We start from the raw sequence: 18,671 nt of genomic DNA on the forward strand, positions 1-18,671 counted from the left end.
CTTCGACCTCATGGCTTGGTTTTTGCTCTGACATGCACTGTCAACTGTGGGATCTTATACAGACAGGTGTGTGCCTTTCCGAATCATGTCCAATCAATTGAATTTACCACAGGTGGATTCCAATCAAGTTGTACAAACATCTAAAGGATGATCAATGAAAACAGGATGCACCTGAGCTAAACTTCGAGTCTCATAGCAAAGGCTCTGAATACTTATGTACATAAGGTATTTTTGTTTTCTACTTTTAATACATTTGCAAAAATGTCTAACAACCTGTTTTAACTTTGTCATTATGTGGTATTGTGTGTAGATTGCTGAGGATTTTATTTATTTTAATACATTTTAGATTAAGACTGTAATGTAACAAAATGCGGAGAAGGTCAAGGGGTCTGAATACTTTCCGAAGGCACTGTACATGGTAGCAGCTTTATACAGTGAAGTCAGACATGATGTTCCTCTTTGGAAAAGGGTCATCATCATAACAAAAAGTATTTAAAATGCAAGCTACATCATTATCTTTGCCTCAGAGACCAAAATGTCAGGAAAGTCCATTTTTACCGGTGAACTGAGTTGGTGACGGCTGACCTGCCTCCGTAATGACATCTCACTACACAACAACCATACAATCGGCAGGTAGCCTAGTGGTTAGAACGTTGGGCCAGTAACCGAAAGGTTCGTGGCTCGAATCCCTGAGCTGACAGTATAAACATCTGTCGATCTGGCCCTGAGCAAGGCAGTTAACCCACTGTTCCCCAGGCGCTGTAAGACGTGGACGTCGATTAAGGCAGCCCCCCTGCACCTCTCTGATTCAGAGGGGTTGGGTGAAATGCAGAAGACACATTTCAGTTGAAGGCATTCAGTTGTAGATTCCTGTAGACGAGCCCCGAGGAGGGACAGATAGGGGTCTATGTCCTGAAAATACCCACATCATACCCCTCCCTTTCTGTTCTTCTAGCGTTATTCCATGGCTGTCAGTCAAAGTAGCCCAGATCAACAGTGTGTCAGGGGAGATTTCTCTCTCTCTCTCTAGACAGTAAATTTGTTTTGGTCCTGGTGCTTTTTCCCCTATTTTCCTCACAGACAAAAACAGAAGCAACAGTATTTCACAAAGCGTGCCATGACTATGAAATTGATATACCATATATACAAAAGTATGTGGACACCACTTCAAATGAGTGGATTTGGCTATTTCAGGGCTACTTCAGCTACACCCGTTGCAGACAGGAGTCTAAAATCTAGCAGACAGCCGTGCAATCTCCATAGTAACATTTGCAGTAGAATGGCCTTATTGAAGAGCTCATTGACTTTCAACGTGGCACCGTCATAGGATGCCACATTTCCAACAAAGTCAGTTAGTCAAATTTCTGACCTGCTGGAGCTGCCCCGGTCAACTGTAAGTGCTGTTATTGTGAAGTGGAAACGTCTAGGAGCAACAACGGCTCAGCCGAGGAGTGGTAGGCCACACAAACTCACAGAACGGGACCGGCGAGTGCTGAAGCACGAAGCGCGTAAAAATCGTCTGTCCTCAGTTGCAACACTCACTACCAAATTCGAACAGCCCAGTGGGTTTGAGATATCTTTAATTTCCATGTAGAGACAGCTCAGTGGGGTTTGAGATCTTTAATTTCCATGTAGAGACAGCTCAGTGGGGTTTGAGATATCTTTAATTTACATGTAGAGACAGCTCAGTGGGGTTTGAGATATCTTTAATTTACATGTAGAGACAGCTCAGTGGGGTTTGAGATATCTTTAATTTACATGTAGAGACAGCTCAGTGGGTTTTGAGATATCTTTAATTTCCATGTAGAGACAGCTCAGTGGGTTTTGAGATATCTTTAATTTACATGTAGAGACGGCTCAGTGACCGTGAAAATCCCAAATAGTTTTTCCTCGCCCACTTTTGATAATAATGAATCATTCAGACTTCTCCGGGTGGGGGGGGGGGTGTTGTATAGTTTGGATGGATCGTTTAGAGTAAAGAATTCTCACCTGATGACTCTGGGTTTAATCAACAATGACTTGGTGCATTTCTATGTCTAGTTTAAAAACAAGATGAATGCAATACATAGAACTGTGTGTCAGTAGGTGTTGGATATGGGACAATGGGACTCGGTCCAAAAAATCTAGGCCAAAACGGGATCAATGAGTTACCATTAAATCAAATCCAAATTGTATTAGTCACATGCGCCGAATACAACAGGCCTTAAAGGGAAATGCTTACTTACAAGCCCCTAACCAACAATGCAGTTAAAAAAAATATATGAATAAGAGATAAAAGCAAGAAGTAATTAAAGAGCTGCGGTAAAATAACAATAGCGAGACTATATACAGGGGGAACCGGTACAGAGTCAATGTGCGGAGGCACCGGTTAGTCGAGGTAATATGTACATGTAGGTAGTTATTAAAGTGACTATGCATAGATGATAACAACAGAGAGTAGCAGCAGTGTAAAAAGGGGGGGGGGGGGCAAATGCAAATAGTAAAAACACACAATTTAACGTACTATATTGTTCAATATTTTATCTGATATGAGTCAAAGTGATATTGACGTCTGTGGTGTGTTGGTTGTGATGATGATGAACACGATGATGAAGATGCTGAGACTTACTCTCTTGCCGGGGGGACCAGGGGGACCAGATTCCCCAGATGGACCAGGGGGACCCTAGAGGACAGAAGACGTACAAAATAGAAGAAGAGACGAGGAACGAGAGTTTACGAGTCTTTGCAAAAAAAATTGAACACAGTCTGTTGTGAATAAAGGTATAGTAACGTGATATAGAGGATTAGTATTTGAAATCTGCAATGGATTGTCCAATATCCTAACAAATAGAGGAATATGTGACTACATATTGACATTCGACAGGTATGAATTCCAAAAGGTTTAACTGATCTCTACGAGTTGGAGTTAGACACCGGAGTCTGAAATATCGTGTCGCTTTTCACAATCAGCTTCATCCAATTATCTCAAAGTTAATTAGATGCAATCACAGCACATTTCGGGTTTACTTAAACAAATATTTGAACAACACAAATGAGAAAGTGGAGAATACAACTCTGAGCAGATAGGAATTAACAGATTTATTCAACTGCGTAATTTGGTTTATAGTGGAACTCTCCATTGTTATTTTAGAGAATTAAAAATGATTTTAAAGTTGAACTTCACTGAAACATTACAAAACCTTATTTTACTTTACCTTCAAATGACACTTCAAAATACCTTACTCTGATACCTTACACAATACCATACTCTGATACCTTACACAATACCATACTCTGATACCTTACACAATACCATACTCTGATACCTTACACAATACCATACTCTGATACCACATACTTTATATAATACTGAACACTTTACATAATTCCTTACTCTGATACCTTAGACTTTAAACAATACCTTACTCTGATACCTTAGACTTTAAACAATACCTTACTCTGATACCTTAGACTTTAAACAATACCTTACTCTGATACCTTAGACTTTAAACAATACCTTACTCTGATACCTTAGACTTTAAACAATACCTTACTCTGATACCTTAGACTTTAAACAATACCTTACTCTGATACCTTAGACTTTAAACAATACCTTACTCTGATACCTTAGACTTTAAACAATACCTTACTCTGATACCTTAGACTTTAAACAATACCTTACTCTGATACCTTAGACTTTAAACAATACCTTACTCTGATACCTTAGACTTTAAACAATACCTTACTCTGATACCTTACACTTTACATAGCACTTTACAGTTTACAAAAAACCTTACGCTTTACAAAATACCTTACTCTGATACCTTGCACTTTACAATGTACATAATACCTTAACCTGATACCTTACACACTGCCTTAAACTTTACATACTACTTTACAATGTACATACTACCTTACTCTGATACCATACACTTCACATAATACATGACACGTTACTTAATCATTTACTATGATACCTTACACTTTACATAATACCTTAATTTGATACCTTACACTTTATATAACACTTTACTCTGATACCGTACACTTTAAATAATACATTACAATTCAAATAATACCTTACTAAGATACCTTACACAATATACAATACCTTACTCTGATCCTTTACACTTTACACAATACCTTACTCTGATCCTTTACACTTTACACAATACCTTATACTTTACATACTACATTACACTTGAAATAATACCTAACTCTCAAACACCAAAGGAAAATGGCTACCTAAATATGATCCCCAATCAGAGACAACGATAAACAGCTGCCTCTGATTGGGAACCATATCAGGCCACCATAGACATACAAATCACCTAGACCTACAAAAACCCTAGACATACCCTGACCTAACCAAAATATAAAGAAAACAGAGATATCTAAGATCAGGGCGGGACAGTACTCATACACCAGATCTGAAGAAGTACATTGTACGACTCAATGTTCTCTATTGCAGGTACTTATTCACAAATGCAAGCTTATGGTAATGTATTACAGGCAAAGCACACAGGGGGTTGTATCGGTTATGTTGAATAGGATAGGCTAGGCTGTTCATATATAGACGATTAGGACAGACTAATGGCAAATGGTGATGGTAATGCGCTCATACAGTCGCCCACACTACCGTGCTGCAAATTGGATTTAAGAGCTGTGTAAAATGTTTGATTTTGTGTTAATATATTTATGACATATGGACTTACAGGTTGACCAGATTCACCATCCTCTCCTTTCTCTCCTGCAGAGCCATCAGTTCCCTAGAGAGAGAAGAAACACACATATACATATGAGATGGGTCACCGCAATCTGATTAAATTACAAATGGTCGCAGTGGGAGTCGCTTGACCAATACAGTACACATTATACGCATGTAACGGCATTACAGTCTGACTGACAGTGACGGCATCTAATAATACTGGTATCTTTACAGCTGAATTAGTTGAATAATAATACATTAAGGCATGAATCAAAGATGTGGTGCTTACAGCAACACCAGCTTCACCGGGTGGACCAGGGTCTCCAGGGAAACCAACCGGCCCCTGGAAGGTAAAGGAGAGACAGGAGAAAAAAAATATCAAAAAGCGTATAATATATTTTATACTATTACACAATATTACAATATTCAACCTAAGTGGCCAAGGAAAAATATCTTGTTTGTTCCTAATGATTGTTGTAAATCTGATGATGAGAGGTTTAGCTCCCCCCCCCTCCCCCCCAACCATATCAACTGTCAATGGCACTTTGTGTAAAACTTGGCTCCTACATTCTACAAACAGTAATGTCAGCAAAGCTCTCGCCACAGTTCACTACTCCATTGAAAAAAGACAACATGTCTGAAAAACATGTACGTGGTTCTATCACCTAGAGCTGATGTCTTATGGGAGTAGAGAGTGACTCTTACAGGATTTCCCTTGGGTCCATCGTCTCCAGGGGGTCCTTTGGCACCTGCGGGTCCGGAAGCTCCAGGTGGTCCTGCCTCTCCTTTGTCTCCTCTCTCGCCTTCAGGTCCCTGTAGAGAACAATAGATGGCATCAATATTCCTTCATGTCCCTGTAGAGAACAATAGATGGCATCAATATTCCTTTAGGTCCCTGTAGAGAACAATAGATGGCATCAATATTCTTTTAGGTCCCTGTAGAGAACAAAAGATGGCATCAATATTCCTTTAGGTCCCTGTAGAGAACAATAGATGGCATCAATATTCCACTCTGCCACGTCAAACAGCCAGAAGCCACAGGGCTCTTCTCGCAGGTTGTACTTACCGATGTGGAATCATTGCGAACCGTAGGTCGGGATTTTTTTTACCTTGAACAACACAGCAGCTTTTTGACATGTTTTGTTATTTTTGGACAACAAAAAATGTACAATGAAGTTGGCTCTTTTACAAGAATGTTTGTTTCCCCCAATTTGTTGGCGTGGTTCAGGGGAATTCATTCTTATGACGTGAGTATCGACTCGGAGTATGATAATATTCAGGAATGATTTTAGTCATGGTTCTGGAATGTACTGAAGATTCCATTGGTACTGAGCTGCCTCGGTTTCACAATTTTAACCATGTTAAAAGGTACTGAGCTGCTTCAGTTAAACAGTCATAACCATCTTAAAAGGTACTGAGCTGCCTGAACTACACCGTTATAACCATGTTAAAAGGTACTGAGCTGCCTGAACTACACAGTCATAACCATCTTAAAAGGTACTGAGCTGCCTGAACTACACAGTTATAACCATGTTAAAAGGGACTGAGCTGCCTGAACTACACAGTTATAACCATGTTAAAAGGTACTGAGCTGCCTGAACTACACAGTCATAACCATGTTAAAAGGTACTGAGCTGCTTCAGTTAAACAGTCATAACCATCTTAAAAGGTACTGAGCTGCCTGAACTACACCGTTATAACCATGTTAAAAGGTACTGAGCTGCCTGAACTACACAGTCATAACCATGTTAAAAGGTACTGAGCTGCTTCAGTTAAACAGTCATAACCATCTTAAAAGGTACTGAGCTGCCTGAACTACACAGTCATAACCATGTTAAAAGGTACTGAGCTGCCTGAACTACACAGTTATAACCATGTTAAAAGGTACTGAGCTGCCTGAACTACACAGTCATAACCATGTTAAAAGGTACTGAGCTGCCTGAACTACACAGTCATAACCATGTTAAAAGGTACTGAGCTGCTTCAGTTAAACAGTCATAACCATCTTAAAAGGTACTGAGCTGCCTGAACTACACAGTCATAACCATGGTAAAAGGTACTGAGCTGCCTGAACTACACAGTTATAACCATCTTAAAAGGTACTGAGCTGCCTGAACTACGCAGTCATAACCATGTTAAAAGGTACTGAGCTGCTTCAGTTAAACAGTCATAACCATCTTAAAAGGTACTGAGCTGCCTGAACTACACCGTTATAACCATGTTAAAAGGTACTGAGCTGCCTGAACTACACAGTCATAACCATGTTAAAAGGTACTGAGCTGCTTCAGTTAAACAGTCATAACCATCTTAAAAGGTACTGAGCTGCCTGAACTACACAGTCATAACCATGTTAAAAGGTACTGAGCTGCCTGAACGACACAGTTATAACCATCTTAAAAGGTACTGAGCTGCCTGAACTACACAGTCATAACCATGTTAAAAGGTACTGAGCTGCCTGAACTACACAGTCATAACCATGTTAAAAGGTACTGAGCTGCTTCAGTTAAACAGTCATAACCATCTTAAAAGGTACTGAGCTGCCTGAACTACACCGTTATAACCATGGTAAAAGGTACTGAGCTGCCTGAACTACACAGTTATAACCATGTTAAAAGGTACTGAGCTGCCTGAACTACACAGTTATAACCATGTTAAAAGGTACTGAGCTGCCTGAACTACACAGTTATAACCATGTTAAAAGGGACTGAGCTGCCTGAACTACACAGTTATAACCATGTTAAAATGTACTGAGCTGCTTCAGTTAAACAGTCATAACCATCTTAAAAGGTACTGAGCTGCCTGAACTACACCGTTATAACCATGTTAAAAGGTACTGAGCTGCCTGAACTACACAGTCATAACCATCTTAAAAGGTACTGAGCTGCCTGAACTACACAGTTATAACCATGTTAAAAGGGACTGAGCTGCCTGAACTACACAGTTATAACCATGTTAAAAGGTACTGAGCTGCCTGAACTACACAGTCATAACCATGTTAAAAGGTACTGAGCTGCTTCAGTTAAACAGTCATAACCATCTTAAAAGGTACTGAGCTGCCTGAACTACACCGTTATAACCATGTTAAAAGGTACTGAGCTGCCTGAACTACACAGTCATAACCATGTTAAAAGGTACTGAGCTGCTTCAGTTAAACAGTCATAACCATCTTAAAAGGTACTGAGCTGCCTGAACTACACAGTCATAACCATGTTAAAAGGTACTGAGCTGCCTGAACTACACAGTTATAACCATCTTAAAAGGTACTGAGCTGCCTGAACTACACAGTCATAACCATGTTAAAAGGTACTGAGCTGCCTGAACTACACAGTCATAACCATGTTAAAAGGTACTGAGCTGCTTCAGTTAAACAGTCATAACCATCTTAAAAGGTACTGAGCTGCCTGAACTACACCGTTATAACCATGTTAAAAGGTACTGAGCTGCCTGAACTACACAGTCATAACCATGTTAAAAGGTACTGAGCTGCTTCAGTTAAACAGTCATAACCATCTTAAAAGGTACTGAGCTGCCTGAACTACACAGTCATAACCATGTTAAAAGGTACTGAGCTGCCTGAACGACACAGTTATAACCATCTTAAAAGGTACTGAGCTGCCTGAACTACACAGTCATAACCATGTTAAAAGGTACTGAGCTGCCTGAACTACACAGTCATAACCATGTTAAAAGGTACTGAGCTGCTTCAGTTAAACAGTCATAACCATCTTAAAAGGTACTGAGCTGCCTGAACTACACAGTCATAACCATGTTAAAAGGTACTGAGCTGCCTGAACTACACAGTTATAACCATCTTAAAAGGTACTGAGCTGCCTGAACTACATAGTCATAACCATGTTAAAAGGTACTGAGCTGCTTCAGTTAAACAGTCATAACCATCTTAAAAGGTACTGAGCTGCCTGAACTACACCGTTATAACCATGGTAAAAGGTACTGAGCTGCCTGAACTACACAGTTATAACCATGTTAAAAGGTACTGAGCTGCCTGAACTACACAGTTATAACCATGTTAAAAGGTACTGAGCTGCCTGAACTACACAGTTATAACCATGTTAAAAGGGACTGAGCTGCCTGAACTACACAGTTATAACCATGTTAAAATGTACTGAGCTGCCTGAACTATACAGTTATAACCATGTTAAAAGGGACTGAGCTGCCTGAACTACACAGTCATAACCATGTTAAAAGGTACTGAGCTGCTTCAGTTAAACAGTCATAACCATCTTAAAAGGTACTGAGCTGCCTGAACTACACCGTTATAACCATGTTAAAAGGTACTGAGCTGCCTGAACTACACAGTCATAACCATCTTAAAAGGTACTGAGCTGCCTGAACTACACAGTCATAACCATGTTAAAAGGTACTGAGCTGCCTGAACTACACAGTCATAACCATGTTAAAAGGTACTGAGCTGCTTCAGTTAAACAGTCATAACCATCTTAAAAGGTACTGAGCTGCCTGAACTACACAGTCATAACCATGGTAAAAGGTACTGAGCTGCCTGAACTACACAGTTATAACCATCTTAAAAGGTACTGAGCTGCCTGAACTACACAGTCATAACCATGTTAAAAGGTACTGAGCTGCTTCAGTTAAACAGTCATAACCATCTTAAAAGGTACTGAGCTGCCTGAACTACACCGTTATAACCATGGTAAAAGGTACTGAGCTGCCTGAACTACACAGTTATAACCATGTTAAAAGGTACTGAGCTGCCTGAACTACACAGTTATAACCATGTTAAAAGGTACTGAGCTGCCTGAACTACACAGTTATAACCATGTTAAAAGGGACTGAGCTGCCTGAACTACACAGTTATAACCATGTTAAAATGTACTGAGCTGCCTGAACTACACAGTTATAACCATGTTAAAAGGGACTGAGCTGCCTGAACTACACAGTTATAACCATGTTAAAAGGGTCTGAGCTGCCTGAACTACACAGTTATAACCATGTTAAAAGGTACTGAGCTGCCTGAACTACACAGTTATAACCATGTTAAAATGTACTGAGCTGCCTGAACTACACAGTTATAACCATGTTAAAAGGGACTGAGCTGCCTGAACTACACGGTTATAACCATGTTAAAAGGGACTGAGCTGCCTGAACTACACAGTTATAACCATGTTAAAAGGTACTGAGCTGCCTGAACTACACAGTTATAACCATGTTAAAAGGTACTGAGCTGCCTGAACTACACAGTTATAACCATGTTAAAATGTACTGAGCTGCCTGAACTACACAGTTATAACCATGTTAAAAGGGACTGAGCTGCCTGAACTACACAGTTATAACCATGTTAAAAGGGACTGAGCTGCCTGAACTACACAGTTATAACCATGTTAATAGGGACTGAGCTGCCTGAACTACACAGTTATAACCATGTTAAAAGGGACTGAGCTGCCTGAACTACACAGTTATAACCATGTTAAAAGGTACTGATCTGCTTCAGTTAAACAGAATCTTGACTAGAACCAAAAAAGTGGATCATATTACTCCAGCGCTAGCCTCTCTCCTGTTAAGGCTAGGGATGATTTCAAGGTTTTACAGCTCACCTACAAAGCATTACATGGGCTTGCTCCTACCTCTCTCTCCGATTTGGTCCTGCTATACTTACCTACACATACGCTACGGTCACAAGACACAGGCCTCCTTATTGTCCCTAGCATTTCTAAGCAAACAGCTGGAGGCAGGGCTTTCTCCTAAGGAGTTCCATTTTTATGGAATGGTCTGCCTACCCATGTGAGAGACGCAGGCTCGGTCTCGACCTTTAAGTCGTTATTGAAGACTCATCTCTTTAGTAGGTCCTATGATTGAGTGTGGTCTGGCCCAGGAGTGTGAAGGTGATCGGAATGGCACTGGAGCGACGAACCACCCTTGCTGTCTCTGCCTGGCCGGTTTCCCTCTCTCCACTGGGATTCTCAGCTTCAAACCCTATTACAGAGGCTCTGGCTTACTGGTGCTCTTCCATCCCGTCCCTATGAGGGGTGCATCACTTGAGTGGGTTGAGTCACTGACATGATCTTCCTGTCCGGGTTTGGCGCCCCCCTCGGGTTGATGGTGTCATGTGTGAATTTAAGTTTGCTCTCTCTAAATCTCCCTCCCTCTCCCTCCCCTCCCGGAGGACCTGAGCTCTAGGACCATGCCTCAGGACTACCTGGCCTGATGACTTCTTGCTGTCCCCTGTCTACCTGGTCGTGCTGCTGCTCCAGTTTCAACTGTTCTAACTGTGGTTATGGAACCCTGACCTGTTCACCGGACGTGCTACGTTGTCCCGGACCTGCTGTTTTCAACTCTCTCTCTCTCTATCGCACCTTCTGTCTCTAACTCTGAATGCTCGGCTATGAAAACCCAACTGACATTTCCTCCTGAGGTGCTGACCTGTTGCACCCTCTACAACCACTGTGATTATTATTATTATTTGACCCTGCTCGTCATCTATGAACGTTTGAACATCTTGGCCATGTTCTGTTATAATCTCCACCTGGCACAGCCAGAAGAGGACTGGCCACCCCTCATAGCCTGGTTCCTCTCTAGGTTTCTTCCTAGGTTCTGGCCTTTCTAGAGAGTTTTTCCTAGCCACCGTGCTTCTACATCTGCATTGCTTGCTGTTTGAGGTTTTAGACTGGGTTTCTGTGCAACACTTTGTGACATCAGCTGACGTAAGAAGGGCTTTTTAAATACATTTGATGGATTGATTAATGTTAAAAGGTACTGAGCTTCCTGAACTACACCGTCGTAAACATGTTAAAAGGTAGACGATGTGTACTATATATCGTCTGTCAATAGCGTCTGTTAAGAGCGTCTGTTAAGAGCGTCTGTTAAGAGCGTCTGTTAAGAGCGTCTGTTAAGAGCGTCTGTTAAGAGTGTGAGAAGTGACTCAGCTTGGCTGTTTTACCGTGGAACGCTGTCCATCAACACACTGAGAGCGACGCTGTGACACTGGCCCGTCAGCAGCAACACAGCACCAGCAATTACTACCGCTCACATCACTAACAGGACTTGCCATGTCTCCGTGTTGTTATTCAGTTTATGTGAGGTCTTATGAAGTAGATTCACTATACATAATCATAGTTCTGGTAAGAGGGGAATACACAAACACACGATGACTTTGATGATAGATTATTATACTAACACGGTCGCGGACAAACAGACACACTGAAAAAGAAACCTACTTCAGTTCCAGGCTCTCCAGGGGTTCCAGGGTTGCCAGCTTCACCGTTTTCACCCTGAAAATGAAAACACCATGTTAGAATCTCTACAATGATCGACACCCTTATGAATACATTATCTACTAGATTACATTACCTTTATGAACACATTATCCTGTTGTAAACACAATCCTATGCCATAGTTACATTACATTATCCTGATACACTATTGCTTACATTACCCTGATGCCCGAATGATTACATTACCCTGATGCCATAATGATTACATTACGCTGATGCCCTAATGATTACATTACCATGATGCCCTAATGATTACATTACCATGATGCCCTAATGATTACATTACATTGATACCCTAATGATTACATTACCATGATACCCTAATGATTACATTACCCTGCTACCCTAATAATTACATTACCCTGATGCCCAAATGATTACATTACCCGGATGCCCTAATGATTACATTACCCTGATACCCTGATGATTACATTACCCTGATACCCTAATGATTACATTACCCTGATACCCTAATGATTACATTGCCCGGATGCCCTAATGATTACATGACCCTGATACCCTAATGATTACATTAACCTGATGCCCTAATGATTACATTACCCTGATACCCCAATGATTACATTACCATGGTACCCTAATGATTACATTACCCTGATACCCTAATGATTACATTACCACGATGCCTGATGATTACATTACCCTGCTACCCTATTAATTACATTACCATGGTGTCTAATGATTACATTACCCTGATACCCTAATGATTACATGATCATGTTGTTAAAACATTCCTAGGGCTTTATAACGATATGAGCAGCACTATATTTTTCTAGTGGATGTTGAGTGTCATTGTGTTGAAATCCTGAGCCCCATTGATATAGATGTGATAACAATACGGCTAGTCAGAATGCTCTCTCAGAGCGATGGTAACTTTCCGCGGATAGGTTTCATATTCTGTTGCATTAAGTATTGATGCTGTCAGATGGCACTAAACTGGAGGAGTGCTGTTGGAACTGTTGTAAAATAGGTATTAAAAGTGTCAGATCACTAACTCAGACACCATTGGCTGCCATTGGAAATTAAAATGTATTCAGGATTGGTGGGTCCCCTGCGGGACGGTTGAGCTAACGTAAGTTAATGCAATTAGCATGAGGTTGTAAGTAACAAGAACATTTCCCAGGACATAGACATATCTGATATTGGCAGAAAGCTTAAATTCTTGTTAATCTAACTGCACTGTCCAATTTACAGTAGCCATTACAGTGAAAGAATACCATGCTATTGTTTGAGGAGAGTGCACAGTTATGAACTTGAAAAGTTATTAATAAACAAATAAGGCACATTTGAGCAGTCTTGATACAACATTTTGAACAGAAATACAATGGTTCATTGGATCAGTCTAAAACGTTGTACATACACTGCTGCCATCTAGTGGCCAAAATTGAACCTGGGCAGGATAAACACATTATGGCCTTTCTCTTGCATTTCAAAGATGATGGTACAAAACAAATACCAAATAATGGTTGTTTATTTCTTTGTATTATCTTTTACCAGATCTAATGTGTTACATTCTCCTACATTCCTTTCATTTCCACAGACTTCAAACTGTTTCCTTTCAAATGGTACCAATAATATGAATATCCTTGCTTCAGGGCCTGAGCTACAGGCAGTTAGATTTGGGTATGTCATTTTAGGCGAAAATTGAAAAAAAAGGGTCCGCTCCTTAAGCGTTAATGGAGTCCTTAAGCGTTAATGTAGTCCCGGAGATCAGTGAACTGGGGAGAGGTTAGGGGTTAGATGGAGGGATGTTGACTGGATGTCCATTCCAGAGACGGACTCCAGACTACAGTAGTCATCTAGTGATGGGCATACTCTCTCACCTTCTCACCCACGCCTCCCATAGCACCCACACCACCAGGAGGACCTTGTGCACCCTAACAGGAAACAGAGAAGAAGAGAGAGGAGTCAGCATTCATTGCCTCAGGAGAGACAGAGTGTCTCTGTTATCATACCTGGCAGTTTAAGCAGGCAGAGGCACACTACAGTATTTCACATTGACATGCACAGTCACATATGGTAATGTGACAATGAGTTATCAACATGTGGTCCTGTACGTACATCAGCTCCACTAGGACCTTGGGTACCTCTGGGACCAGGGGGGCCGGGAGGACCCTGTAAAGAGACAACAGGAACAGGAAGTGAGACAACAGGAAGTGAGACAACGGGAAGTGAATATTTCACATTTCAATAGAAGATACGAATACATAGAAAACTATTTATTTGAAAAGTGATAAAAACAATTTTTGATGATGATTATTTGCTCACCATCCGACCGACGTCGCCATTCTCCCCCTTCTCGCCTGGAGGTCCAGGAAGACCCTGAGGTCAGACAGAAACAAACAAGCACACTTTAAACTATTCTGGTTTAGCTTGAGGAAACAAGCAGGCGTAACAAAAAAAAAAACGAAGCAAATAACCTCAATGTGTAGTTTTAGCATTTTTAAAATGTAACTCTCCATTTGGTTTATGATGGTTCATTGGACAGTGACATTTTAGTGTTTAGCTGTGTTGTAGCTTTTAGTGCACCTCTTAGGTAAACGGTGTAAGGTGAACACGCAGTTAGCAGAGCCCTTCGCTCTGTCAGATTCAACGGCAAAGGATTGCTAAAAAACCAAACGCCATTCAGTGTCCTAATTAATCACCAATTAGACTTTATGGCCAATCTCTCATGTCTCTATTCTTATAGCCAAAGTTCTGACCCTCTGTCACAAAGAGACACGTGTGTACATGTTGACAGAAAGAAAATACAGTAGAGGAGAAGAGACTATCCTCATACTGTATAACTATGTGACCAATAATGAGTTCATGGAAAATTAAAGAAAGCAACAACTGAAAATGAATGTAACATTTTTGTCTATAAGATGGAGGGCATTCATTCCTACTCAAGAACCCCATTGCTCATCTCCCTGCATGTTAACCCTGTGGTTGAGACGTCATATGTTTGTTTGATCCCTGACATTTCTACCGTAATTGCTATGGTAATTTCTGATTCTGTCTACTCCACTATTCAAAGGCAGTTTGTCTCTATTGTCACTCCAAGGAGCAAGGTGGGAGCGAGGACATCAAAGATATCATTCCATCTGCTATTAACTCTGTTACAACAAGCTATCTTCTTCAAATACCTACATCCCAAGATAACTTATCTTCCCCAAATACCTACGCCCCAAGACAAGCTATCGTCCTCAAATACATACGCCCCAAGATAACTTATCTTCCCCAAATACCTACGCCCCAAGAAAAGCTAATGTCCTCAAATACCTACGCCCCAAGACAAGCTAATGTCCTCAAATACCTACGCCCCAAGACAAGCTATCGTCCTCAAATACCTACGCCCCAAGACAAGCTATCGTCCTCAAATACCTACGCCCCAAGACAAGCTATCGTCCTCAAATACATACGCCCCAAGACACGCTATCTTCCTCAAATACCTACGCCCCAAGATAACTTACCTTCCTCAAATACCTACGCCCCAAGACAAGCTATCATCCTCAAATACCTACGCCCCACGACAAGCTATCTTCCTCAAATACCTACGCCCCAAGACAAGCTATCATCCTCAAATACCTACGCCCCAAGACAAGCTATCATCCTCAAATACCTACGCCCCAAGACAAGATATCATCCTCAAATACCTACGCCCCAAAGACAAGTTATGTTCCTCAAATACCTACGCCCTAAGACAAGTTATGTTCCTCAAATACCTACGCCCCAAGACAAGCTATCATCCTCAAATACCTACGCCCCAAAGACAACCTATATTCCTCAAATACATGAGCCCCAAGGGAAGAAACTGAGGCTGACAGACTGTTTGTGTGTGTGAGCGTATGTGTTTGAGCATGTGTCTGTGTGTCTATGTGTGTGAATGTGTGTGCGTCTGTGTGTCCATCAGTGTGTGTGTGTCCATCAGCGTCTGTGTGTCTGTATGCTGATTTGTCCCCCTGGTGTGGAACACTCATCGGAGCGGAGGTCTCGTCAGCCAGAGGTCATAAACAGAAACACTCATTATGCACCACAGTGTGGAGAGATGAGAGTGTCTTCAATGGTCTAGGACTGAATTAAATAGCAATGGAAGTGAATTATACCCAATTAAATGTCAATTGAATTGAATAGCTGAGAAGATAATTATTATTATACCTTTAAATCAGTAAGGAACACAGACTGAGACCAAGGTCTCTTTTACAGCTGGGCCCTGCGTATACATGTTTACACATACAGTTTAGGTACAATGATTAAGAAACTAAACAACACAAACAAAACGATCACAGATAACAGCAAAAAAATACAGCAGCAGATTATTACATTTACACATAGGTTATTCCCCTAACAGCACAAGACCCTGCATTACCCGAAGCAGTTACAAGCAATACAAAAATAAAAATCCTCCAATAAATATTTAAAATGGGAGACAAGAGTCTCAAATTTAAGTTTAGTCTGCAGGCTATTCCATAAGCAAGGAGCGTAACAGGAAAAGGCAGCCATACCCAACTCTGTGGAAATCGCATGGGTCTCAAGTGTAATCCATGTTTGAGACCTGGTTTTAGGAATTATAATTATAATGTTGATGAGTGATGATGATAAGAAGGTAGTTTATTCAGAAGTGCTTTATAGACAAACACGAGAGCATGTTGTTCTCGTCTCATGGACAGCGAAACACAGTGGTGAGTTCTGTAGCTAGCCTTCGTAATAAACTTAAGTGCGCAATGATAAGTAGCATCCAGAGATTTAAGTGTGGATGCCGTAGCATGTAGATAATATCCCCATAATCTATAACAGACATAAAAGTAGCTTGCACAATTTGTCTTCTATTTGTAGAGGACAAACATGTCCTGTTTCTATAGAGGAAGCCTAGCTTGATTTTTTTGCCATTTACAAAGTTCGTCAACATGCATTTTAAAAGACAGTTTATCATCCAACCATATCCCTAAGTATTTATATGCAGAGACCTGATTAATTCGAGAGCTGTCTAAGCTCGTAAGTGCAAGCGTATTTTAAACCAACTTTTTGAACCTATTAAAAATCATAAAATGTGTTTTCTTTGCATTTAAAACAAGTTTCAGCTGTAAGAAAAACTCTTGTAATATCTTAAAATCTGTCTCCAGCTGCGATAATGCTCGGTCAGCTGTTAAAGCAGTAGTGTACATGACCGTGTCACTTTCTTACCTCATCACCGATATCGTTCATTTAGAGAGTGAACAGTAATGGACCAAGAATAGAACCTTGTGGGACCTCTTTAACCAACTCCAATGTCTCCGACTGGATGTTGTCATCTCTAACAGCCTGACTTCTATCCTTTAGATAGTCATGAAACCAACGACAGGCATCCAGTCCCAGTCCTATTAATGACAGCTTACCCAAAAGTATCACATGGTCTACAGTGTCAAAAGCTTTAGATAAATCTATGAACAAGGCGGCACAGTGCTTTCTATTATCTAGGGCATTAGTAATATCATTTACAACACGTACAGTGGCCGTAATAGTACTGTGTTTAGGTCTGAAGCCGGATGAATTACTAGAAAGAGTATTGTTAAAATGTTTAAAAAATATTGTAGTTGCCTATTCACTGATGACTCTCGAATTCTAGCCAAACAGGAGAGCTTAGAAATGGGCCGATAATTATCCAATTCACTACCATCACCTCCCTTGAGGAGTGGTTAAACAACAGCTGTTTTCCAAGCTTTAGGAATATTTCCTACGACAAATGTTTGATTAAAGATATGCGTCACTGTCCTAGCAATGATAGGTGCCGCACACTTGAGTAAATATGGATCCAGATTGTCAGTGCCTAACGATTTCTTAGAAATCTATAGCAGATAGTGGCAGATAAGACCTCATCTTCTGTGACTTTTTGGAAATTAAAAACCGGCTTACTATTTTCCACATCAGCTGAAGACCGAGGGGCTGAAACACTAGACGGGTCAGGATCATGTGGCCATGTTTTCTTTCAAAAAGAAAACCAGCAGAAATAAAGTGCAGAAAGATGAGATTGCTCCTGGAGACTAGCGGGCATCGGCTATATAATTCCATCAAGACAATGACCCCGGTTTAACCAACAGCAGGAATCATCTCTCTAGGATTCATCTCTTTAGTAATCATCTCTATGCTCTCAAGTTGCTGAAATCTATTGTGGAGAAACTTAACAACATTATTAAAAATTGATCATTTACCTCTGGCATTTCAAAACAAAAGGATTTATATTTGGTCTTAGATGGCGGTATTTTAATATTGACGGATACAACAGCCAGTGGCCAAAGAATGGGACTATGGGTCAGCACAATGTCAGAAGACAACACAGGACATGACAGACCCCATTAAGACTGAATGAAAACATCAAACTGTGTGTGTGCATACTGAATGTGTGTGTGTGTGTGTGTGTGTGTGTGTGTGTGTGTGTGTGTGTGTGTGTGTGCATATGTGTGTGTGTGAAGGAGAGAGGGGGGGGTTACTTAGTGCAAAGCGCGTGACTTTTCACATGTCATTAGCCTCTACACTATAGAGGTGATGGCTAGTGTGTGAGGGTTCATTTGGGGCCCCACCCACCTGCAGACCGATGGGACCAGGGGGCCCGGGGAAACCTCTGGATCCTTCGTCTCCCTTCTGTCCGAACATCCCCTGCTGACCCCTGGGACCGGGCTCTCCATCACCTCCCTGAGGACACAGTGACCATGGTAACACACTGATGGAGCTAATGACAAAGCAGTACACTGGATGAATGT

At 41.0% G+C, this 18,671-nt stretch overlaps 1 protein-coding gene across 1 annotated transcript in view; it reads right to left on the reverse strand.

Moving 5' to 3' along the window:
• LOC139531498 (collagen alpha-1(XI) chain-like) overlaps positions 1-18,671 on the reverse strand; it is a 239,748-nt gene that overhangs the window by 22,528 nt on the left and 198,549 nt on the right. The window contains exons 44-52 of the mRNA XM_071327991.1: positions 18,496-18,603; positions 14,224-14,277; positions 14,017-14,070; positions 13,779-13,832; positions 11,881-11,934; positions 5,393-5,500; positions 4,977-5,030; positions 4,695-4,748; positions 2,609-2,662 (exon numbers count right to left, since the gene is read on the reverse strand). Coding sequence (XP_071184092.1) covers positions 2,609-2,662; positions 4,695-4,748; positions 4,977-5,030; positions 5,393-5,500; positions 11,881-11,934; positions 13,779-13,832; positions 14,017-14,070; positions 14,224-14,277; positions 18,496-18,603 — 594 coding nt within the window. The remainder of the gene's footprint in view (positions 1-2,608; positions 2,663-4,694; positions 4,749-4,976; positions 5,031-5,392; positions 5,501-11,880; positions 11,935-13,778; positions 13,833-14,016; positions 14,071-14,223; positions 14,278-18,495; positions 18,604-18,671) is intronic.

The sequence above is a fragment of the Salvelinus alpinus genome, chromosome 10, assembly GCF_045679555.1.
Source record: "Salvelinus alpinus chromosome 10, SLU_Salpinus.1, whole genome shotgun sequence".
NCBI classification, from domain to species: domain Eukaryota; kingdom Metazoa; phylum Chordata; class Actinopteri; order Salmoniformes; family Salmonidae; genus Salvelinus; species Salvelinus alpinus.